Source organism: Tupaia chinensis, unplaced genomic scaffold, assembly GCF_000334495.1.
Source record: "Tupaia chinensis unplaced genomic scaffold, TupChi_1.0 Scaffold143906_1, whole genome shotgun sequence".
Classification (NCBI taxonomy): domain Eukaryota; kingdom Metazoa; phylum Chordata; class Mammalia; order Scandentia; family Tupaiidae; genus Tupaia; species Tupaia belangeri.
Window position 1 is genome coordinate 780,378 of NW_006203757.1, and position 25,662 is coordinate 806,039.

At 42.3% G+C, this 25,662-nt stretch overlaps 1 protein-coding gene and 1 pseudogene across 3 annotated transcripts in view; one reads left to right on the plus strand and one right to left on the minus strand.

The window, feature by feature from the left end:
* Positions 1-14,373, minus strand: part of LOC114005488 (60S acidic ribosomal protein P2 pseudogene) — a 14,839-nt pseudogene extending 466 nt beyond the window's left edge.
* Positions 14,374-14,629: 256 nt separating this feature from the next.
* Positions 14,630-25,662, plus strand: part of CCDC66 (coiled-coil domain containing 66) — a 45,813-nt gene continuing 34,780 nt past the window's right edge. For 2 of the 3 annotated variants that reach the window (XM_006165346.2, XM_014582887.2), the window contains exons 1-4: positions 14,630-14,698; positions 16,725-16,789; positions 17,445-17,470; positions 22,979-23,426. In XM_006165346.2, coding sequence (XP_006165408.1) covers positions 14,688-14,698; positions 16,725-16,789; positions 17,445-17,470; positions 22,979-23,426 — 550 coding nt within the window. In that variant the 5' untranslated portion in view covers positions 14,630-14,687. The remainder of the gene's footprint in view (positions 14,699-16,724; positions 16,790-17,444; positions 17,471-22,978; positions 23,427-25,662) is intronic. The other variant, XM_027767064.1, reaches the window with a different exon arrangement.

Below are 25,662 nucleotides of genomic sequence, written 5' to 3' on the forward strand. Positions count from 1 at the left end.
GTTCAGCTCACCGAGACCTTGTTGAGCTGGTCGTTGTCCACCTCAACGCCCACGCTGAACAGGATCTTGCTGATGTCCTCGGCACTAGGCGAGGTATTGCCCCCCAGGGTGGCCAGCATGTAGGAGGAGACCTTGTCCATCTCGGAGCAGCAGACAGGCCTCCTCACACGTGTGACCTCAGTGGCGTCAGGAGCAAAAGCCTCTGGCAAAATGTTTAAAAGAGAGAAAAGGAGATACATGAGTCACACCTCTAGACATGTGACTGTGACAAGGAAACGAAGTGACGATCACATGGGAGTCACATGCTGAACACATGACAGTCACTACATGCTGATCACATGCCAGTCAGAATCACGGGCAAGCCACGGGGCAATCCTGAAATTCACACATTACGTGTCCTTAGTGTTTCACTCACATGCAATCATGCTAGCCTGCAGCTTGCATGTCTCTCACATGACACCATGTCATTTATACGTTACTAGCATACAACTCTCATATCACTTGTCACTTGCATGTCTGTCACAGGTCATCCACAGTTACTATCATACAACACACGCATGCCGCTCACATGTCCCTCACATGCCATTCCCTTGCTACCAGCATGTAACATATCACATGCCACTCATATGTGAGTTATGTCGTTCACATGTAAGACATGTGACTTGCATGTTCCAAACATATAGAATGTCTCTCATTAAAATGCTATCATGTGAAGACCAGCAGATGGCTTAATGGTTATGTTGCTGGACTCCCACATGGCTGACCACAGTTCAAGTCTGGGACTCAGAGGTTTGAAACGCACACTGATGCGTGTGCATGTGTGCCCAAAATCCCAAGAGGAGAGTGGAGGAGAAGAGACTGTGGCACCCCAGGGGGTGATTTCTCACTTTCTGTCTCTCTGTCTCTCTCTGTCTCTTTGACGAGCACACACGCCCTATTGTAAAGGAAAAGGCCTCATGTGGCACTCACACAAAATAAACATGGTACATTATATTCCATGACAGACCCGTGACAAAGTGACATAACAATCACATGCACTCAATGGACGATGAGGTGTCAACGTCGTCGGAATCATGCTAATCACGTGGGTTACCACATGGAAAGCACAGGTCCCTTGATCACTTGGCAATCGCATTTGAATCACCCGCCAATCGTGAGAATTGTGCTGATAACGTAGGAACACATGCTGACCACATGGGAATCCAGTGGCACTCATATGACAGCCACACGCCAATCATGTGGGGGCCACATGGGACCCATACACGAAACACATGGCACTCTCGTGACAGTCACGGGTTTGCCACGTCTCCTGGTGCCACGCCACCAGGCGCCACACCTCTAGGTACCACCCCAGCACCTGCCAAGCCTCTCAGTGATCTGTCCCCGAGTCCCATGTCACTGGGTGCCACGCTCCACCATGTCTCCCAGTGCCACATCCCTGGGTGCCACACCTGCCACATCTCCTGGGTCATGTCTCCAGGTGCCGCTCCACCACTTGTCACACCTCAGGGTGCCACGCCACCACCTGCCCTGCTTCCTGGTGCCACATCCTCGGGCACCACACCACCCCTTGCCATGAATGTCAGTGCCATGTCTCCCAGTTCCATGCCACCACCCGCCTCACTTCTAGGTGTTACACTCCATTCGTCATGCTTCCTGGGGCCACGCTTTCTGGGGCCATGCCACCACATGCCTCATCTCCCAGTGCTACAACTCCACGTCACTAGCATGTAAATTGCATGACACCACACATCACTACCATGTTCATCATGTCACCAGCACACAATTTCTCACATGCTATTCATTAGCATGCTAACTACATGTTGCCAAGTAACTCACATACCATCCATGTTGCTTACTACTGCTAAATATAACTCAGTGGTGTTGTGTTTGTCACATGCTGTTACATCTCACGGTATGTTCATCACATGTCACTGGAATGTTGTCAACATGTAACTCACATGTCCATGTGCCACTGATATGTTCATCTTATGTTGTTTTTGTGTTGTAATATGGCATCATATGTTTTCATGCCATTACATGGTACTTACATGTAATACACGTGGTATACATTATATTCCATGACAGACCCATGATGAGATGACGTAACAATCACTTGAACTTAATGGACACTCACATGCCAAACACATTGGAATCACATGCTAATCACATGGGAATCATATACGAGTCATGTTGGAATCACATACTAGTCACATTGAGATCACATGACAGTCACATGAGAGAGAAACCACATACCAATCACTTTGCAATCATGCATGAATCATGCTGGAATTACATACGAATTACATGATTATCACTTGGGAATCATAGCAGTCACCTGGGGATTGTGTGCTGATCACAGGAAGACCACCGTGCCTACCTACCCCCACGCCAGCCACGTGGAACTCATGCTACTGACGTGTGAATCATAGGGAATCACTTTAGGATCGTGGGTAAATGATGTGACACGGCGTCCCCAGAGCTCTGTTCTGCTCGTGCAGATGGCGAGAAGGTGCGGGCAGAGGCCGGTCTGTGACGCTGGTGGCACCTGCTGCATGAACACGCACACCACACACATGGCCCGGGCTCATGAGCTGCGGCCTACACCTGGCGTCTCGCTCCCTACAGACACAGTTCCTGCTTGGCTCAGTTCTCTCCACTGCCAGGCTGGGCCGTCCTTTACCTGGGCAGCGCTTCCTCCATAAAGCTTCCCTTGGTTTCCCTCATCAAAAGCCATCACTGGAGCATCTCCCACGTCCCATCTGTACCGTAGTGACCAGCTGCTGCCTGCCTCCCCAAAAGGCCACGGTTTCTGCTAGGTGGCGCCACCGCCCGGTGCACGTGTGACCCAGCAGGAGCCTGGGGTCTTCCTGCAGTTCCGTCTTTGTCCACTAGATGGCACATGATGTCTGTGGCTCAGCCCGTTGATCTGAGAATTAGGAAATCCCTCGGGGTGTTCCGAGCAAGCAGGACCCTCACCTCATCCCCCAGACTGTAAACCTGGGGCCCGGAGAGAGCGCCTGACGTAGGCCCCGCACGTTAGCACAATTCAAGCTCCCAAACCCTGCAGTGTGGGGTGGGCTGCCCCACACCCTGCTCCAGCACACCCAGGCCTCCCTGCAGTCCTCGGTGGGCTGAGCCGCCACCCCCAAGGCAGTCTGGCAGGCTGAAGAGTGCTTGGGCCTCCCGCCCACAGCTGGGGGCCACATGCTGGCTGCAGTGCTGTCAAGCTCCATCTCCAACTCGACATTGGCCCCTGTCCCGGAGTATGTGTTGAAACCTCTCCCCAGAGGAACGGAGGCAGAGGGCTCCACCCGCCGAGGTCCCAGGGTATATCAGCATCCTAACCACTGTGCGAAGCAGGGCTCACCCACTTACAAAGCCTGGTGACACCCCAAGGGCTGGTCCCTGGCCCTGGGAGTGTTCTGGACACGTTTTTATACCTTGCCAAAACCTTTAAGTCTATCAATTGAGAACATTTCAGGTTCAAGTTATGGTTTTCCTACTTCCAGGGTTAATTAATTACAGACAACATTCATTAAAGGGGTTGGCAGGTGGCTTGACAGCTAAGGTCCTGAACTCCCACATGGCCAATCATGATTTGAGTTCCAGACCTAGTGGCTTACTTCCTCACTTTCTCTCTCTCTCTCTCGTCAAATTTAAAAAAAAATAAATAATAAATAATTATTTTAAAAATATCCATTGGAAAGAAAATAGAAAATAATGCTGGTGTTCTCAAGTTCATAGTCTTGTAGTTTTGAAATTTCCATGCATAACTAAATCCATAAAAGATGCAGAAAGTAAAATTCTTTTTTGAAAGAGGTTTTTGCTTTAGAGCACATGCATTTGCCAGAGAGAGATAGAGACAGTGAAAGGAAAAGTAAGAAATCACCCCTGGGGGTAGGGGTGGTCATGCTGCAATCCCTTCTCCATTACTCCTCCAGCGATCTTGGGCATGCACACACATGCACCTGGTATCACTTTGAAGCCAGTGGGTTTGGGACTCGAACCACAGTCAACCATGTGATAGTCCAGCAATGTAACCACTACACCATCTGCTGGCCAAAAAAAGTAGTAAAATTTTTGAACACATGTTAATTGTGAAAGTTTCATAATAACTCATCTTTTAAAAATTAGTGCTGGGACCAGCAGGTGGCGTGGTGGTTAAGGTACTGGGCACTGCCACATGGCTGACCACGGTTCGAGTCCTGGACCTCATGGCTTGCTTTCTCACTTTCCCTCTCTGTCTGTGTGAGTGTGTGTGTGTCTCAGGTCAAATTAAAATAAAATGAATGAACAGATAAAATTAAATAAAATAATTCTTTTTTAAAAAAATTAGTGCTTTATCATAATTAGGCAACAAATTGTAAAATTTATACTTTTTGAAACCTCTATAACCTGTAAAGTTACTACATATAAATGACTATAGAATAAAATGTTTACTCTCAAATTGGCAATTCAGTTAAGCTCGAAAATGAATTTCTATTTTTTTTAGTTATTTTTACTAACTTTATTTATTTATTTATTTATTTAAATTGGACCAGAGAGGGACAGAGAGAGAGAGAGAGAAAAAGTGGGAAAGCAAGCCACCAGGTCCAGAGCTTGAACCACAGTCAGCTACATGGGATTCCAGCACCCCCAACCACCACACCACCCGCTAGCCAATTTTTTATTTTTTTTTTAAGAATTATTTTGGAGCCAGTAGATGGCATGGTAGTTAAGGCACTGGACACTCCCACATGGCTGACCAGTTTGAGTCCAGGCTGAACCTTGGAACTCAGTTAGAGAGCAGGATGTCCGATTTCTGAGCGGAAACTCTATATTCCCAAGTGACAAAACAGAATTAAAAATGGGCGATGTTGAGAAAGGCGAGAAGATTTTTGTTCAGAAGTGTGCCCAGTGCACACCGCAGAAAAGGGGGCAAACACAGACTGCCCCAAATCTCCAGGATCTATTTGGCAGAAGACGGGTCAGGCCCCTGGATTCTCTCGCACAGATGCCGACAAGAGCAGAGGCACCTGGGAAGAGTGCCACTGCTGGAGGATTTGGAGAATCCCAAGAAGTACATCCCTGGGACAGAAATGATCTTTCCTGGCATAAAAAGAAGTCACAGCAGAGTCGATAGCTTATCTTTAGAAAACTACTGAGAGTAGGTGGCCACTGCCTCATTTACGACAGAACAGAAATGTCTCACCTTTTTTACGTGTACCATATTTTAATTGATCTCCTACACCAGAACTCAGATCGTGAACGGCTGACAGGATCTCTCTGGACAGTCCTGATTTAAGTAAGACTGGCTTGTGGTTAAATGAATACTGTTGGTTTTCTAAAATTTTGATAGCAATTTCGGTTCAGTGAGTGCACTATTTGCCCTGTCTACAGATATAATTGGTAATTCATTAGTGATGCTCATCTTTCCGCAAAGATAGTGAAGGCCATCTCAAAACCACTGGAGATTTTTTTTTTAATTTAGATTTATATGAAGCTGGTTATGTGAATATAGAAATGCTGGAGAAATACCTTCACTTCTCAAAACCAAGCGGACCCACCTGTGTTTTACTTTGTGTTCATTAACCCGTTAAAGGCAAGGGCTGAAGAGAAGGTAGTGATGTCATATATTTGGTCATAACTCTGCCAATCTAATTCGAATTCCCTGTATCCAAAACACTGCTTTTTACTTACTGAAAGACATTTTAGTGTGGTTTGTGTATACTACCAAATAAAGAATATGTAACACTTTACATATTTTATAAGTTATTTGTAAGGTTGAATGCTTTTGAAAGTCAATGTAACAAGATTTAGTGGCATGTGACATTGTACCTTTTGAATTCTGTTATCTAAGTCAGACTAAGTTATTTTTCGGGATTGTCAGACAACTTCAAAACCACATGGAAACTGAATAACTACTATATATGTGGGATTGGTAATGGTGATTTTGCCAATTAACTAGAAGGAGTAAAGTAGAGGAGATATACCATTGGCATAGATTTGTAAATTATGCCATCATAAGACTTAAGATAATTAAAAACCAAATGACAGATTTAAAAATTAAATTAAGTAAATAATAAAAAACCTTTAAAAGGTTTTTTTTATTTTGATATTTATTAGTTTATTTTTAAATATGACAGAGAGGGACAGAGCGAGTGGTGGGGAATGAGAAAGCAAGTCACCAAGGTCTGGAACTCAAACCATGGTCAGCCATGTGGGAGTCCAGAGCCCTTAACCACCACACCACCTGCCAGTCCCTCAAAAATGAACTTTTTATACTCAGAAAAAAAAAAATATTAAAAGAAAAATGAGGGACCTGATGGTGGGACAACAGTAAAACGAGGCAGACATATTGGGAGGTTCCAGGTTTGCAACCAGAGACCTCCCTGAGTTCACAGGGCATGCACATACCAGGCTCTCCCACTGGCTGAGGCTGGTGGGGGATTGTACTGTTGAGACAATCCTATTCTCTGTGTCTCTGTAGTTCATGGAAGACGTAAACAAATAAACTTTTCTGGAAAGGAAAGGAAAGAGAAATAAAGACACAGTACAAAAGGAAACTCTTTGACTTGCTGCTACAACAATAGTAAACCCAAAAGGCTTCGTGCAAACTTGAAGAGAGATGACCTCAAGGCTTTCCTACCGTGTAAACGGATGTGATGCCCACAGACAGGGACAGAGTGGAGGTACCAACTGCAAAGGGCTCTTGATTATGATGGAAACATTATTTCGGAAAATTCCAATACAGCATCTAGAAGGACACGATTGTGTTATTTTTCTCCCTTTACAACTCTTGAGGGTACAGTATTTTGCACACTGACACAAAAAGGAAAGAGATGGGGCCGGTCCCACAGCCTAGCAGTTAAGGGAACCGGATCCCACATGGGCAAGGCGGCTTGCTTCCTCACTTTCCCTCTCCCTCACTCTCTCTCTATCTCTCGTCTCTCTATATCTTCTCTCTCTCTAGTGAGTGCACCTGCTGTATAGCAAACTGAAGAAAAAGAGTAGAAATAATTTTTTTTAAAAAATTAAAAAGGAAGTAGATGCTAAAAAGCAATTATAACATATTCCGCAGACATTTATTCATAGTATATGCTAGAGACCCCATTTACCGAGCACCTAGTACGTATTCAGGCGTACCACATACAATTTCTCCCACGTTTTGCTCCTATTCAAGTGACTTTAACTAGGTCAAAAACTTCTCTCCTAAGACTGAGAATAGATCAGTGGGGGTGAGCATATGGATTAGATTTCGTTTATTTTTGAGGCTGCACTTTTTGATACTGATTGACTTGTCTGTTCAGTCACACATTATATATAATCTAGTCATTTACACATAATTTCTTTTTTTTTCTTTTTGCAGGTGATGATTGTTTATAAAGAAAACGTAAATTCTAAAAGGAACCTATAATATTAAGAGTATTCTGGGGCCAGCAGGTGATGTGGTTAAGGCACTAGACTTCCACATGGTTGACAGCAGTTTGAGTCCCAGACCTGACGACTTGAAACACCAGGCGCATGTGCGTGCATGCCCAAAATCCCTAAAGGAAAATGAAAGAGAAGGAAGGAATTGTGGCATGCCCCCCCCCGCCCCCCGATGTGATTTCTTGCTTTCTGTCTCTCTGTCCCTCCAATGAGTACATGTGCCCTATAGCAAAAATCTCTCAAAAGATTAAGAGTATTCTGGCTTCCTGTGCAGATAGCAGGCCCGCAAGCATGGTGAACGTCCCTAAAACCTGCCAGACCTTCTGTAAGAAGTGTGGCAAGTACCAACCTCATAAAGTGACACAGTACAAAAAGGGCAAGGATTCTCTGTGTGCTCAGGGAAAAGCGGCATTATTACAGGAAGCAGAGTGGCTATAGGGGACAGACTAAGCCTATTTTCTGAAAAAAGGCAAAAACTACAAAGAAGATTGTGCTGAGGCTTGAATGTATTGAGCCCAACTGCAGATCTAAGAGAATGCTGGCTATTAAGTGATGTAAGCTTTTTTTAAAAAAAATTTTTGAGAGGTTTTTTACTATAGGGTGCGTGCGCTCGCCAAAAGGACGGAGAGAGACAGACAGAAAGTGAGAAATCACCCCCCGGGGGGGATGGCCACGCCACAATCCCTTCTCTTCCACTCTCCTCTCAGGATCTTGGGCACACACACACACACACACATGCCCAACGTGAGTTTAAGCCACCGGGTCCGGGACTCGAACCACGGTTGACTACATGGGAGTCCAGTGACATAGCCATTATGCCAACTGCTGGTCCCAAGAAATGTAAGCATTTTTAACTGGAGGAGATAAGAAGAGAAAGGGTCAAGTGATCCAGTTCTAAGCCTCATCTTTTTTATTATGAAGACGACAAAATCTTCAGGTGAATGTTCACTTCATTTGATTACATTTGGTCTTTTTGTGATGGAATAGAGTAATCAATAAAATTCCCCTCTTGCGGAAATTTGATTCACGGTAAATAAAAGAGTATTCTGGGGACCAGCAGGTCACATGGTGGTTAAGGCGCTGGACACTCCCACATGGCCGACCAGGGTTCAAGTCCTGAATCTGGTGGCTTGCTTTCTCACTTCCTCTCTCTCTCACTCTCACCCTCTGTATCTTTCTGGTCAAATTGAAGAATAAGTGAATGAATAAATAAAATACAATAAATATTTTTAAAAAAAGAGTATTCTATAACTGGATGGTAGTGACAAATGACTTTTCAAAAGAATTTTCCCCAAATCTTATGAATTTTAAAATAAAGTTCAATGTGATATTTAATCTTTATGCTAATATCAAAAAGCTTACATGTATCAACTTTCATGTAAAATCGGTATGTGTGCATGAGACATACATGCTTCTAGAGAACAGTTACAAAATTGTATCTGTATTTTCATCTCTATTTTATGTTTCAGTTAATAATATATTGCTAGAATTTTTAAAGCTCAAGTGAAATTATGTCTATGATAAATATTTAATTCTATTTAGTAGACAGTTTTAAGGTGTCATATTTAATTAATGATTACACACACAGATATGAAAACATCTATTTTGACTCCTGTAGTTTATGTAAATTCCATAATTATGTTCCACAGAGAATAGTACATTTAAAATTAAATTCTTAAACTTTCTGAATTATGTTTTTCCTTATCATGAAAAAAATGAGTCATATAATATGATCTTATTACCATACATTAGAAAACAACAGCTTTGGGACCTGCAGATGGCGTAAAGGTTACATCGCTGGACTCCCATGTAGTCGCTTAAAACACACCGGGCACATGTGTGTGCATATCCAAGATGCCAAGAGAACAGAGGAAAAGGGATTGCAATGTGGCCATCCCTCCAGGAGGGAATTTCTTACTTTCTGTCTCTACCTCAGTCTCTCTGGCACATGCGCATGCCCCATAGCAAAAATCTCTTAAAAAAAAAAAGTTTCTTTTCTTCTTGGGACCCATAGATAGCAAAGTGGTTATGTCGCTGGATTCCCATGTAGTCAACCTTGGTTCAAGTCCTGGCCCCAGCAGCTTAAAATTCATGCCAGGCTTATGTTCCGTGCGTGCCCAAAATCCCCAGAGGAGAATGGAAGAGATGGGATTGGGGCGTGGCCATCCCCCCCTGGTGGGGGAGTGATTTCTTGCTTTCTGTCTCTGTCTCTCTGGTGAACACACACATCCCATAACAAAAACCTTTCAAAAAAAAATGTTTCTTTTTTTCTCTCATTCATGAGAAAGAGGCACCCCAACAGAGTCTTAATGCCGCTATTTACCCCCAGTCTCAGCCAGGCAGGTGCACGTGAGGTGTTCAAGGAGGACCTTCCTGTGTGGGTGAGCCTTGCAGGTGTCGTGCTGCCCCTGTGCCCTCCCCCCCCTCTAGGCCTCTAACCCCCTGAATGGTTCTTTCCCTGCCCTCCCACCGGGCTGACCAGAGGGAGCCTCCGTGGGCCTCCTGGCTGCTCCCTCCCTGTGCCGCCCCTCTGCTCTCTGGCGCTGTTTTATCAACTCAGTTGTTTGGGTCTCCCAATATCCTGGGCTCTGCTCCTCACCCAGGGAGGCCACTGGGCCCCACCTGCATTTTCATATTTTCCTGTCTCACAGGGCTCTCACAGGGCTCCTTTGTTGCCTGATGGCTAGTGCATTGAAAGCCGTTGCTTTCTGGATATTGTCTGTTGTGTTAGGCAGGAAGGTAAATTCGATCTTGAGGAGTCCTGTGATGGGATTTTTTTTTTTTTTTTTTTTTAGTTTTTTGCCCTAGGGCACGTGCACTTGACAGAGAGAAAGAGAGAGACAGTGAGAGGGAAAGTGAGAAATCACTCCCTGGGAGGGATGACCGCACCACAATCCCTTCTCCTCCATTCTCCTCTGGGATTTTCGGCACACATGCTCTCCCAGCGTGATTTTCAAGCTGTTAGGCCCAGGATTATTCGAACTGTAGTCAATCATGTGGGTGCCCGGTGCCTAGACCACTATGCCACACGCTGCCCCCCACCCATAGAATCTTAACCAATTCCCTTGTCTCAAACTTTTCACATACATCATCACACCACCAGAATCCCTCTTCTTCCATTTCTCTAACACGTTGGGATTTGGGGCACACACACACAAGCACCTGGTGTTGGGATTTGGGGCACACACACACACAAGCACCTGGTGTGTTTTTCAAGTTGTCAGGGCCAGGATTTGAACCATGGTTAGCCATGGTAGGATCTGGCTCCCTTAGCCACTAGGCTGCAAGACCAGTCCAAGACATGACTTAACTGAAAGTGCAGGAAGCACAAAATATAAAATAGAAATCACTCCTCACCATTAGATGAAAGGTTGTTAGGAGACAGTGTTTTCACAGTACCAAAGTATCAGCCCCCAAATTATTTCTTTATTTTTTTAAGAATTATTTTATTTAATTTTATTTTAATTTGACCAGACAGAGAGAGAGAGCAAGCCACCAGGTCTGGGACTCAAACTGGTCAGACATGTAGGAGTCCAGTGCCCCCAACCACCATGCCATCTGCTAGCCCCTAGATTATCTCTTAATTACAAAGGAGAAAGTAGACATTTGTAATAGTTAGGGCAGCCACCAGCTCAAGTCTTCAAACTCGGCCACACAAAGAGCAGGAAAACCTGATGTGACGTGCTTGAACCATAACATCACCTTAAAGTATTGCCAAAATGTTTAATTTGAATATATTAAGACAGCTAAGGGATGAAGGTACAGGTAAACAATGTCATGAGGAAACAATCAGACTCAGATTGTGGGTCTTTCTACAAGACAAGTGGCTTTAACCTTTTAAGAGTCGGTTCCATGGAAAAAATAAGTGGGTGACCACTTGCTGTTAAAAGAAAGTAAGCCACGTGGTATGGTGATTAAGGCAGCTGGATCCCACATGGATGACCACATCCAGTGGCTTGAAAAACACACCAGGCATATGTATGTGCATGCCCAAAATTTTAGAGGAAAGTGGACAAGGGATTGCAGCGTGTTCATCTGCGCTAGAGAATGCTTTCTTAACTTTTCTCTCCCTCTCTGTCTCTTTAGTGAGCGTGCACACACCACACAGCAAAACAACAACAAAAAGGGAAATGACGTCGGTGAAATGATGGAGTAGACAGCTCTAAACTCTAATCCTACAACTAAGAAACATTAATAAAAACAACCAAAAGATGGAAAATGTCAGAATCAAGGAATCTACTAGGATGGCTATAATTTTTCTGAAGAAACAAAAATATAAGTTCTGGTGAGGATATGAAGAAATTGGAACTTTCATATGTTGCTAGTAGGAATGTCAAATGGTGCAATTGCTGTGGGAATAGTTTGGCTGTTTCTCAGAAACTTACCTCAGAAGTTACCATGTGATCCAGCAATTCAACTCCTAGTTATATACCAAAAGAGTAGGACACAGAAATCCAAACAGGTACTTGTAACCAGTTCCCTATTGCATTATTCATAATAAGCAAAAGATGAAAACAACCCAAATGTTCATCAATAGGTGAGTGAACAAACAGTGTGGTGTGTGTACATACAATGGAATACTATTCGGTCATAAAAAGAAATGAAGTTGTCAGGCCAGCAGGTAGTGTGGAGATTAAGGCACTGGATCCCCCATGACCAGCGTCATGGTTCAAGTCCCAGACCTGGCAGCTTGAGTGTGCATGCATGCCCCAAATTCCGAGAGGACAGTGGAGGAGAAGGGACTGTGGCTTAGCCATCCATTCTGGGGGGTGATTTCTCATTCTCACTCTCCTTCCTACTTTGGTGAGTGCATGCTCCCTGGAGCAAAAACTATAAAAATAAATAAATAGGGTAAGTTCTGATACATATGAACCTTTTCTATAAAATACCTAGACTAGGCAAATTCATAGAGATGTGGGGTTACTAAGAATTGGGGGAAGGAATAGGGAATTATTGCTCAATGGGTACACAGTTTTATTTGGAGGTAATGAAAAACTTGAGAATGGATGAAACAGCAAATTTTGTTACATATATTAGCAAATTAAAAACTTCAGAGACTTGTCAAGTATATTTTTAAATGTTATGACCAGAGGGCATCTGTGCTTGCCAGAGAGAAAAGGGATAAGAGAGAGAAAGAAAGTGCTCCTTTAATGAGTGTGGTTATTCCACATTCCTTTTTTCTCCTTTCTCCATCCTGTCAGGATTTGGGGCATGAATGTATAAGGTCAGCTTGTTGCAAGCCACCTGGGCTGGAAATTAAACCACAGTCAGCCATGGGGATACACAGGCAGGTCTGAAAGCATTTAATAATAAATACATTATGTTGCTTTTCTGACGACAGAGAGAGTGAAGATACTTAACAACCAAGTGCAAAGTTTGACCCTTCATTCGTTCTTCCCTTAGAAACAAAATGCTCTAGAAGATATTGTTAGGACAAGTGGGGGAAATTAACTAAAGATAGGGCTTTACATGTTAAAACACTATTACTTTTCTATGGTGAAATAATGGTGTTGTATTCATGCTTTATTTTTTTATTTTTACATTACAGAGTTTTATGTGACAACTGTCAAAGAAATAAGGGAGAAATAAGTCTGTCTTGTTTTCTAGTTTTTTGCCATAGGGCATGTGTGCTCGGTGGAGAGACAGAGAGACAGTAAGAAGGAAAGTGAGAAATCACCCCCTGGGGGAATGGCCACAACACCCCTGGAGAAGAAACTCCTCCATTCTCAAGATTTTGGGCACACACACACATGCAACCGGTCTGATTTTCAAGTCATTCCATCTGGGACTTGAACCTCAGTTGCCAGGTGGGAGACCAGCTCTTTAACTATTACACCACCTGCTGGCCCCAAGTTTTAAGAATTTAAATCAAGTAAACATGTTGCTCTTTGGTTAAAATAACAGTAATAATGCCTAGCTCTGTTGCTTGGTGGTCGAGGCAGCCAGATGCCCCATGGCCAAACCATGCAGTTTGAGTCCCTGACCAGCCACTTGAGAAATATGCTGGGTGCATGTGCATGCTCCAAATCCCCAAAGGAGGGCGGGACATAAAAGAAGGGATTGCAAAGTCACCATTCTCCATGGGGATGTTTTCTCCTTTCCTCTGTCTTTCTCTGCTGCACTCTCAAGCAAAAAAATAAAATAGTAAGAATAGTGATGCTGTGGTCGTATACAATACACCATTTTTCCAAGACACATACGGTGTGAAGTTTTATAACTGTGTGCCCTTCTGAAGCTCATTGTGACCCAGGATCTTTTTTTATATTTTAAGAGAAATTTTTGCTATACAGTGCATGCACTCCCCCAGAGACAGAGACAGAAAATGAGAAATCACCTCCCAGGGTTATTGGCCATGCCAATCCCTTCTCCTCCATTCTTCTCTTGGCATTTTGGGCACAGACATACACCTGGTGTAAATTTCAAGCCACCAGGTCTAGGATTCGAACTGCAGTTGACTACATGGGAGTCCAGCTATAAAACCATTGCCATCTGGTGGTCCCATGGCACAGGGTTTTAAATGCATTATGCACCCGGATCAAAAAGTTCCTGTCTACCCACTAGTGGATTCCAGGAGGGCTTCATAGAGGGAGCAACATTGAAATGGAGACGTGAAGCATGACTAGAAGTCACTCACACTCATTTAACACAGGACAGAAACATGAGCTCTAGAGTCAAATTGCTGGGTGGTCAATGACCTTGGTCAAGTTGTGTAACCTCTCTGTACCGCAGAAATAATCGTCTTAAGACTCAAAACAATAGACTTAAGAGTTTATCTTTATCCCTAGCACATACTGCTGAATTTATTGACTACTACTACAATATGCTAGGCTTGACGTCGAGTCATAAGAAACAAGACCTACCCACAGTCTGCCCTAGGTGTTGTCCCTTCCTCCACTCCCAACACTCCTGGTATTAAAATAAAGCTTTCTTCCAAAAATGTTTTTAGTTCCTCTCTCTTTTTGTCACCTGCTCCGGAGTCCAGGCATTTCTCAGAGTCTCCCTTAGAACTTCAGAGTCTACAATTGCGAGGACTGCGATCTCCGCCCGGGAAGCCCGAGGATCACAAGCCCTGACCCCAGGCGGCGTGCAATAGAGCGGTCACCCTGAGGCCCCGCCCCTGCGGAGCTCGCCTGCCCGTACGCCCCAACGCGATTGGTTCAACCTCCCGGCGTGCCGGCACCCCTGCATCCAATCGGCGTAGCGCTTATTGCGCGGCGCCGGCAACCGACGTACACAGGGGCTTGAGCGTCCTGTGGAGTGCGGGAGGTCTGGCCATGAACTTGGGGTAAGCTGAGGCGAGGACGTGGTGGTCGGTGGACGGGCGGGGGCTGAGGCAAGGCTGGTCCTAGAGCCTTTTCCGGAGAACGTTCCAGAGCGGCGCCGCCCGACGGCAGCGCCCCGCTCTCGGAGCCAGAGGGGCGCGCTGGAGGGCCGAGCGCGGACCTCACTTGTCCCCTGGTAACTCGCCGGGGGCCGATCGTGAACCCCGGCCGGCCCTAAGGACCCGGCGTGGGGGCGCCGGGGTCGCTTGGCGGCTCTCCAGGAGGGAATCCTGGCCCGGCCCGGGTTCTTGGCGGCCCTTGCGTGGAGTCCTGCCCAAGGCTGCCCAGATTCGTTTAACGCCCGCCGGGCGACGATCCGCGGCTTCCCCGAATCCGTGTGGGCCAGTCCCGGGTCCGATATATAGAAAGGACTGTTGCGTGCTTTTTTCATCCCTCGGAAGTTTCATGTTTCAAGAAGGTGAAAAACCACGACATTCAGGATTAACTGCACACCGTTCGACTCAGGAATATTACGTTCCAGAATGTGGAGAATAGGAATAAATACGGCAGCCTGCCCCTTGGCTTACAGGACAAGCAGGACAGATGGTGGCGATTTCATTCTTCAGGGTCTTTTCTTTGTTTTGTTTTGTTTTGTTTTGTTTTGTTTTGTTTTGTTTTTGATGGCTTCACCAACATCAGCTGCTCGTAATAGAGAAACCCTTAAAACCTACTCTTCTCACTGTTGTATCTTTTATTATTATTGGAGAGATTTTTTGCCTTACAGTGTGTGTGTACTTGTCTGAGAAACAGAGACAGGGAAAGTGAGAAATCTCACACCCCTCTCACCCACCCCACCCCACACCCGGGGATGGCCATGCCTCAGTCCCTTCTCTTCCATTCCCCTCCTGGGACGTTGGACACGCGGGCACACACGCCCAGTGTGATTTTCAAGCAACCGGATACGGGACTTGAACTGTAATTGGCCTTGTGGGAGTCCAGCGACCTAACTGCTGCACCATCTGCTGGTTCCCAGTGTTGTATATTTAATGAGATCATTTGATTTTCCCCACCTGAATCGCAAGTTTCAGGTTCATAGACGTTTCCGACCTCATTCCCTCAACTGCTCTACTGGATTAATTTTCTCTCTTGGACTTCATTTTTATTCCTGTCGATGTGTATCCCCATACACCTTTTTTATCGCCTTTTAGGAACACGGAGTTACTCTACCAACTGGTATTTTTATTTTCAGTGGAGTTTTTATTTAGGACCTTAATGGAAGTGCAAATCTTGTCAGGGTCTACTGTTACTATTTTTGCATACAAGTATAAAGTATTTTAGCTGCCGAAGTTTATTGTAGAGGTATTGTTATGGTAATAAAAGAGTCACTAAGTGGAAATATGTAGTATTTGAAATTAAAAAAAAAAGTGGAGGGTGGCCAGCAGGTTGGTGTGGTGGTTAAGTCACTGAACTCCCACATGGTGGACTTCATGGTTCAAGTCCTGGAAGTAGCCGCTTGCTTGCTGTCATATGCGCGTGCTCTCGAACACACGTGCCCTGTAGCAAATTAAAAGAAAAATAATAATAAATAAAATTAACTCTTTAAAAATCAAAGCAGAGCTCTATGCTCAGGCGTTAATAACTTTGGTGGTACTGTTACAGTAATTTTCAGTGTGGCACTTCATAGAATGCGGTAGTAAGTGGGTTACATATGTCTTGCTCCTTTAACTTAGCTGAGGCATTTTGGTAACCTTTTTTCCCAGTGTAGAGTAAGGAGTTAAGTGATGGTATGGTAACAATTTATTGCTTACCAATAACAAAAACAAAATATTAGGTTAAAGATGGTAAATTGTATTATTGAAAAGTTTTAAGAATTCTCTCCCTGTAGTATTAAGTTTTCTCTTGGATTGAATTAAAAGAGTGGTTTGATATGTACAAGATTCCTGTATAAATTCCAGGAACCTGTTTACTTTCAAGATTCACATGTGTATTGCTGGGTATTTAAAATGTCACTGTTTCTTAAAACTGACACAACTTTCTTTTATATTGCAGAGATGGTTTAAAGCTTGAAACTGAATTACTGGATGGAAAAACCAAGCTAATTTTGTCTCCATATGGTATGCCGTGTAACTGGAAATCTAAACTGTTATCTTTTAAATTCCTACATAAAGTTTATATTAGCTTAAAAGGCTTTTTCCTTATAATAGAGTGATACTTACATGATATCTTGTGAGAAAGTGTTTCTTTAAGCTTCTTCAAATATATCACTACTATGCCACTGAAAATGTCAGTTTCCAGATTTTATATAAATTCATGTTCCAGTATATGTCATATGTAATTTATCTGTTGTATTTGCATAGAGGAGATATCTTTATTGCCCAATGAATAATGAAGGTGAAATGTAATTATGCTATTTGCATGTAAAGAATATATTGTTTGAGAAATTAAATTTATAGTAAGATCTCAATTATAAAGTCATGGTAGTCTGACTTTTGAAACTCAGTATACTTTGGTAGTTTCTCACATTATTTTCCTCCTTAAAACTGTTTATTATTTTGCCTTGGAAAGATTACCAAGCTAAATAAAAATGAAATTGAAATGCATATTTGTACTATACTGTAAAAGTTTAAACACTCAGACAGGATCTAAAGTTAATTTGGGGGATACTATTTCTACCTTAAGATCTTAAAACAATAGTAATTAAAATTTTCTTTCTTGACTGTGTTAGTATGTTTTTGGTTCATAGTTAGTAATTTTTTTTTTCTTTTGTAGAACATAAATCAAAAATTTCTGTGAAGGTAAGCCAAATGACTTTGACCTGACCTGTTTTCAAATGTAAAGTGCAGGGTTTGTTTTTGTTTTTTTCATAGTGATTTGAAAATAATTTTGGGAAATTCCAAGCACTGTAAAGGGGGATTAGAGGGATGGTGAGAAATTATTATTCTTTTGTTTTCAGGCTGGTCCTTTCACAGAAATGGAATCATAATTTTAGTTTTAAAAGTCCTGTTAGAACCTGTTTTTCTAGACCAGTGCTGTCCAGTAAAGTTTTCTACAGTGATGGAAAGGTTCTAGAATCAATACTGTTTGATATAGTAGCCACTAGCTGTGTGTAGTTTATTGACCACATTAAATACACAGTTGATGTGAGTCATGAACTGAATTTTGAATTTCATTTAATTCTTTTTTTTTTTTTTTTTGTGGAGAGATTTTCACTGTAGGGCATATGCGCTCACCAGACAGACAGAGAGAGACATAGAGACAGAAAGCGAGAAATCACCCCCCAGGGGGGATGGTCACGCCACAATCCCTTCTCCTCCATTCTCCTCTCGGGATCCTGGGCACGCACGCACACGTGCCCGGCGTGAGTTTTAAGCCACCGGGTCCAGGACACGAACCGCGGTCGACTACGTGGGAGTCCAGCGACATAGCCATTACGCTAACTGCTGGTTCCCGATTTAATCCTTAATTTAAATTTAAAAGCTACTATTCTGGACAGTACAGCTCCCGAGGTTTTTAAAAATAAAACAAGAATTTCTCTTTTCATATTCTAATTCCATTTGCCCAGAATTTGGGCAAATTTGGTTTGGTATTCTTACATGCACTTAGCATCATTTAAAAGATTACTTGAGGTTGGGACCAGCAGTTAGCATAATGGCTATGTCGCTGAACTCTCCCATGTGGCCACAGTTCGAGTCCCATACCTGGTGGCTTAAACTCACGCAGGGTGCGTGTGCGCGTGCCCAAGATCCCAAGAGGAGAATGGAGGAGAAGGGATTGCAGCGTGGCCATCCCCCCTAGGGGGTGATTTCTCACTTTCTGTCTCTCTGTCTTTCTGGCAAGCGCACGTGCCCTATAGCAAAAACCTCTACCAAAAAAAAAAAAAATACACAGATTACTTGAGCTTAATGGTAATTTCCCTTTTAGTTTATTTTCTCTTACCCGGAATCCATTGTGGCTTTTTCTACAAAGTATGTTATGACTGAGAAAAAAATGTTTTAAACAGTTTTTCCTGAGAAAGAGGGAGAGCAAGCAGGAGCAAGCATGTGCTTACCCCTCAACAGGTAGTGATGCTGCAGTCTACCTCCAGCCTTCAGCAGCATATGCAGGGAGGTCTCTAAAACTGAACTGGGAAGCTTCCCATGTGGGTCAGCCAAGCAGAGTGTCTCCGTTTACCACTGTGCCATCATCTAACTCCACTCCTCATTCTGTGGGCCCCCCCTCTTTTTTTTGACTCTTCACAGTAGACAGATACCGAATAGCCATTTGTCAGTCTCTCTAATCTTACAGTTCTACAGCTGTATTTCCGATTTTTTGTAAAATAGTGAAGGGTTCTCCCAATGTAGGATTAACTCCGTAGTGACCAAAACACCAACAATTCTGTTTTCTCCATTTTTCATAGACTGCATTACTTTCATTTTCACAGGGAAAATGAAATTCCTTTCACAGTCTTTAAACATAGCTGAACCAAATATCTCATTATTGTCAAGTTTAACACATATAGTCTGAGTGCTTTCCTAATTCTTTCAAAATGTCTCCTGCATTTTCTCTAATCTGCAGTAATGAATATGAACTAAAGGTGGTTATTAGCTCAATTTCTTGTATTTTATAGGAAGAGAAATGAAAGAAATACCAGTGGTTCAGTGTCAGAAATAATTTACAGAAATACTGGATTCTAAAACTCTATACTTAAAATAGTGTCAAAAGTTAGATGAAATATAAAACACTAAATTTTTTCATGGTTATTTCTGTCGGAGAATCAATGGCATACTAAAATACATAAATAATATTAGTGTTAGGTAACACATTTTATATTTTTAAAATGTTACTTTTCTTTGGTTACTTCTGGCCTTGGCATCCTTGCCCCACATAATTGTAGAGCCAGTCAATATTAAACAAATACATTGAATATTGTTTTTATAATATTTCGAAAACTATTGGTAGAATTAAAACCTGATAAAAGCAGGATGCTGGAGTCAGCATGTCACATAGTGGTTAAGGTGCTAGACTCCCACATGGCTGACTAGGGTTTGAGTCTCAGACCCAGCAGCTAGAAACTCTTGCCTGGTGTGTGTGCATGCATGCTCAAAATCCCAAGAAGAGAATGGAAAAGTGATTGTGCGTGGCCATCCCCCCTGGGGGGTGATTTCTTGCTTTCTCTCTCTCTAGCAAGTATATATGCCTTACAGCAAAAAACTCTCTAATAAATAAATAAAAAGCAACATGCTATATAAAATGTTTTATGACATGTTTGATCTATTGGAATTTATCTAATCCAATAAACACTCAGGAATCAGTTTGGGCTAGGTTGCTTTTATTTACTTTGTAACCTGAATATAATTTTTTATTTATGAATTTTTGCTGCCTCCATTGATTATTTCTGGCATTAAGCTACAAAAAGTGCCCAGAGTTGAGCTTAATGTATATTGACCCCATGCCAGGTCATTGCCTTTCTTTATTTTAAGAAGACTTTCCCTGTATATTTTTTCTCCTTTTTTTTTTTTTTTCCTCTTAAATTCATGATAGAGTTTGTGTATGTGAGAAAGAGATAGGCATGAACACTCTCCACAGTCTGATCATACTGCAGCCTGCTCCCTCCAGTCCTCTAGCCTGTGGAATCTTGGACATTCCCACGCATGCCAGCTTTTTTCAGTCTGACTGGTCTGGTGGTTTGAACCATGATCGATGTGATCGATGTGGGACCTGGTTCCTTTTGAGCAGCATATTACCGTTACCTCTATCACAGAGCCAGCTTTTCTTGGTTTTGTTTTTAGTCTGAGTCTCACTGTGTCATGATCCTTCTGATTCCCAGGTAGCTGGAACTACAGATGCATTCTACCATGCTCAGCTACTTCAGATGAGGTCTTACTGTGCTGTCCAGGCCCACCCTGAGATCACTCTCCTCCTTTGTTGGCCTCCCAGGCAGCTGGGACTACAGGCATGTGCCACTGCACCAAGCTTTTAGGGTGGGCCCCTATTGAACCCTGTCCTCCCAGAGGGCCTCAGAGTGCTGAGCAGCATTATCTTACCAGTACATGCCATTGCAGCTGTCATTTATTTTATTTCTGATGTAATTAGACTATGGCAAAATAATTCTAGTTAATTTAGAACTCCATTTAGATTTCTGTTTAACAAGGATTTACTGTACTATAGTTGTAAAATTCTAGTGTAGGTGCAGGGCTCCATTCTTGGCTTTATTTGTTCTTTGTAAGAGAAAAACAAAACTGTATGTTTCCTGGAAGTGGGAGCACCAGTCATATAAGTAACTAAATACTACAAGTAGAATAAAGTAAGTTGTATAGTAGGGTTATATAAAGGAGAAAAAGCATTTAAGAGAGTAGTTCTTTCAGGTTTGGGGAGACCAGGGAATGTTTCGTAAATGGGGTGATGAGATAAATTGTCAAAAAAAGATAGGGAAGTTTATTCCAACTTAGAGAAAATACCAAAAAGCCAAGATAACAAAGCATGAGTTGGATTTGGGGAATAGTCTGTATCTCGAGCACAATGTAGAGTGTAAAATTTAGGGGATTACAGTCATAAAGAGTTTGAATGTGTGCGTGAGAACTTTGAATTTACGTGATTTGCATGTAAGGAGTCATTAAGGATATTTAAAAATGGAATTAGATATGTTCTAATTTGTATTTTTAGGAAAAGGTTTTTGGGACTGCTTTTCTCAAGATGAATGATTGTAATTAGTTAAGATCCATAGGAACTAGTTAAGATCCAAATACAGTGGTCCATGTAGAGTGTTAGAAGGTCCTGATGCCTGTATGCTTTCTATAGAGGATGAAAAAAAGGAAACAGAAAGGAAGCTTTCAAGGTATGTCAAGGGAATGCACTGTATTTAGTCAGCAGGTGGCATGGTGGTTAAGGTGCTGGAATTCCCACATGGCCGGCCATGGTTTGAGTCCCTGACCTGGCGGCTTGCTTTCTCTCTCTTTCTCTCTCTCTCTCTGTCTTTCTCTGGCAAAACTCATGTGAAAAATATGAACAATAATAATAATAATAAATAAATAATTCTTTTAAAAAATTAGAAAGTAGATTTGTGAAACCTATGACCGTCATGTAGCATTAAGAGCTCATTTCATGCTTGCTTTCTCACTTTCTCTCTCTCTCTCTGGTCAAATTAAAATAAATGAATAAATAAATAAAATTAAATAATTTTTTTTAGAGAGCTCATTTGATGGTCTTGGTTAAAGTGAAACCAGTTGGCATGGCAGTGTTGTTTTTCTCCTTGGTTGCAAACACAGAATAGGTGAACAGTTGGATTTTATTAGAGTTGGGGTTTGCAATGTGTGCATGCTGTAGAGCAAAGTAAGGGCGTTCGAATGGAAGAGAGAGATGGTTTTGGTTAGTTGTGGGATTTAATATTGTTGGCAAGAGAGAGATGATAAGACTGACGGATTACAAATCTCAGCAGAGTTAAAGAATTGTTGAAATTGGGATATGAGAGGAAGGGAGTTGAAAAAAAAAAATCAGAGATGGTAGTCATTGCCGAGTTCTTCAAACGGAGAGAACGGAGGGATTGCAATTATGGGTAGTAGTTACAAGCTTAGTACAGTGGGAATGAGTCACAGCACAAAGGACAATAGCCTAGGAGCTACATTTGAGGACATGTGAGGCCAAGGTTCTGAAAAAAGACTACCCATGTGGAAATGAAAGTACCAATCATTAAAACAGTTATGTTAGAGAAGAGGATGGTGGCTGACAACCTAAGATGCTCACAGTAACTTGTGGGTATATAGATGCTTGTAATGAGTAGTAGTGGGAGGGGTGGTACGATCTAATGACATGAAAATCTAGATGGGAATAAAATGGCATTGTCAGTTTCTGTATTCATTATCCTCAAGTAAAATAATTGTATCTAGGGACCAGCAGTTGGCGTAATGGCTATGTTGTCGGACTCCCATGTAGTCAACTGTGGTTCCAGTCCCAGACCCAGTGGCTTAAACTCACACCGGGCGTATGTACATGTGTGCCCAAGATCCCGAGAGGAAAATGGAGGAGAAGGGATTGTGGCGTGGCCATCCCCCCCTGGGGGTGGGGTGGGGTGATTTCTTATTTTCTGTCTTTCTGGCGAGCACACATGCCGTATAGCAAAAACCTCTCAAAAAAATAAAAAAATAATTGTATCTAGTTGGTAAATCTATCAAGTGAATATTTGTAAAGGTTAAACTTTTTTTACAGCTATGTTATCTAAATGGCAAACGGGACATTTATGGGAGTGCTTGTCATACATTACATAAATAAAGATTTATTGATTTTTCATGGGCTATTACAAAAAAAATGTAATTCTGGTGTCTTAACAGATGGGAAATAAGATCAAGGTTGCAAAATATCCTTTAAGAACAAAACAAAGTGGACACAATCTAAAGTCAACACAAGATACTTGTTGCGGGTCTGAAAAACTTTTGCAAAAGAAGAAAGGTGATTCAGAAACATCCCAGGCAAAAAGTGAGAAAAATAGAATGACTTTTTCACCCACTAAGGATTTGTGTAAGCAGTGTGTAGATAAAGATTGCCTTCATATCCAGAACGAGCTTTCACCTGGAACCCCTAATGTACAGAAGACCAGAAGCCCCATGACTACATCTCTAGTCGGTAAACAGAAGTCTCACAACAAACACATCACGACTGAAAATATGAAGAGTAATTTGGTGTGTCTTACACAAGACCAGTTACAGCAGATCTTGATGACCATAAACCAAGGAAGTAAATCTGTTTTTTCAATGGAGACTGGAAAGGAGGAAGAAACAAGTAAGTTTTCTAAGTCTTAATATTAATTTTCTTGTTATGTGTTTTAGAATTTCATATTGATTGGATTTTATGTAACTGTGCCTCTTACATTCTAATTTACTGTGTAATTTTCCTTTAGAGGACTGTCTATAATATGCAAAATTACCTTTATACTTAAAATATGCCATGTTTTTGTTTTTGCTATAGGGCACATGCACTCAAGAGAGAGAGGGAGTGTGAGAAATCACACACACACACACTCACACCCAGGGGATGGCTCTGCTGCAATCCCTTTCCCTCCATTTTCTTCTTATGATTTTGGAGACATACAAACACACCTGGTGTTTTTTCCAGACCACCTGGTCTGGGGCTCAAACTGTGTAGTCAGCCATGTGGGAGCATGCTGCCTTAACCACCACACCACCTGGCTAGCCCAATATGCCATATTTTGAGGTTAATGCTCAAAATATGCACCATAGCCATAAGAAACTCAATTTCTGTGAACTAGAAAAAGAAATGTTAGTACAAAAAATTATTGTAGTTTTTTTAGAATGTTAAGAGGCTTGGGACCAGCAGTTAGCATAATGGTTATGTTGCTGGACTCCCACGTAGTCGACCGCGGTTCGAGTCCCGGACCCAGTGGCTTAAACTCACGCCGGGTGAGTGTGCGTGCGTGCCCAAGATCCCAAGAGGAGAATGGAGGAGAAAGGATTGTGGTGTGGCCATCCCCCCTGGGGGGTGATTTCTCGTTTTCTGTCTTTCTTTCTCTGTCTGTCTGGCAAGTGCATGCACCCTATAGCAAAAACCTCTCCAAAAAAAGAAAAAAAGAGGCTTTGCTTACATTTAAAATAATTACACATATAAAATATTCTAAGGCAGACTTCCTGACCTGGTGGTTAAGGCAGCCAATTCCACATGATGAACTACGTGGTTTGAGTCTTGGTCTCAGAGACATGAAAAACATCCTAGGCACATGTGTGCTCATGCCTAAAATTCTGAGAGAGGGAGAGATGTAGGAGAAGGGATTGTGGAGTGACCACGCTCCAGAGTGGGCTGCTCCCCGCAACCCCACCATCTCTGGTGAGCATACATACCCTCTAGAAAAAAAGAAAGAAAAAAAAAAAGCACCAGTCTGGTATTTCTAGTAAAAATTAAGGGAAGCTTGGTATGAAGATTTGACTTGAGTTGCAAAAGAACACTGCTTTCCTTGCCCTTGAATTTGGTCTTTCTGTCCCTTAATCTATTCTAAGGATTGACAGTGCAATTTTTTTTTTTGGATAGAGGTTGTTGCTTTAGTATGCGTATGTTTGCTGGGGGGAGAGAGAGAAAGACACAGACAGTGAGAGGGAAAGTGAGAAATAAGTCCCCCAGTGGGGCTGGCCACACTGCAGTCCTTTCTCCTCCATTCTCTCAAGATCTTTGGCATGCATGCATGTGCACCTGATGTGAGTTTTAAGCCATTGGGTCTGGAACTCGAACTGTGGTTGGCCATGTGCGAGTCCAGCTGCATAACCACCACACTATCTGCAGGCCCCAGTGTTATTTTTTAAAACAATGTACAACACAAACTTGAAAGGAGTATAGAGTGTTATGTGCTTCTGTTTTACAAGTTAGGGCATTGTCTTATGTTTTTAAAAGCCTTCTAATTTCATCTTTGAGCTAAGGAATTTTGAATATGAGAACAATAGAATTGTCATTAAACTTCTATTAGCCAATAGTGAAAAAAATTAAAATCGAGAGTCTCCATCAAGAGGCTTTACAGTGGGTTGGGGGCCAGGTAACTAATACATTCCCAAAATGTTCAAGATGGAATCATTTACCATTTCTTGGGTCTGATTATTCGTAGTAATCTGAGGAAGCTGTCTTGGGGCTGGAATTCTAACTCAGAGAACAGAGAGTAACAATGTTTCTCAGCCAACAAAGTTAAAAGCAAAATTTCCCTAGTCATGGAATGACCTACATGTTAGATATGCTTTCTCATTGAAGGAAGTAGCACATTCAGGATGAATTAGAAGAATTGCTTTCTCCTCATTGAGAGAAGTAGCACATTCAGGATGAATTAGAAGAATTTTTGAGCCAGCATATGGCCCTAAATAAAACATTTGATTTAGATGTTTTAGGGTATTTTTAAATTATTATTATAATTTAGTTGGAAATAGAGATAAAAGTTCTTGAAATCGTTTCCATTGATTTCACAGCCAAATGAGGAAAATAAGATCATTATTTTCTCATTGAGAGAAGTAGCACATTCAGGATG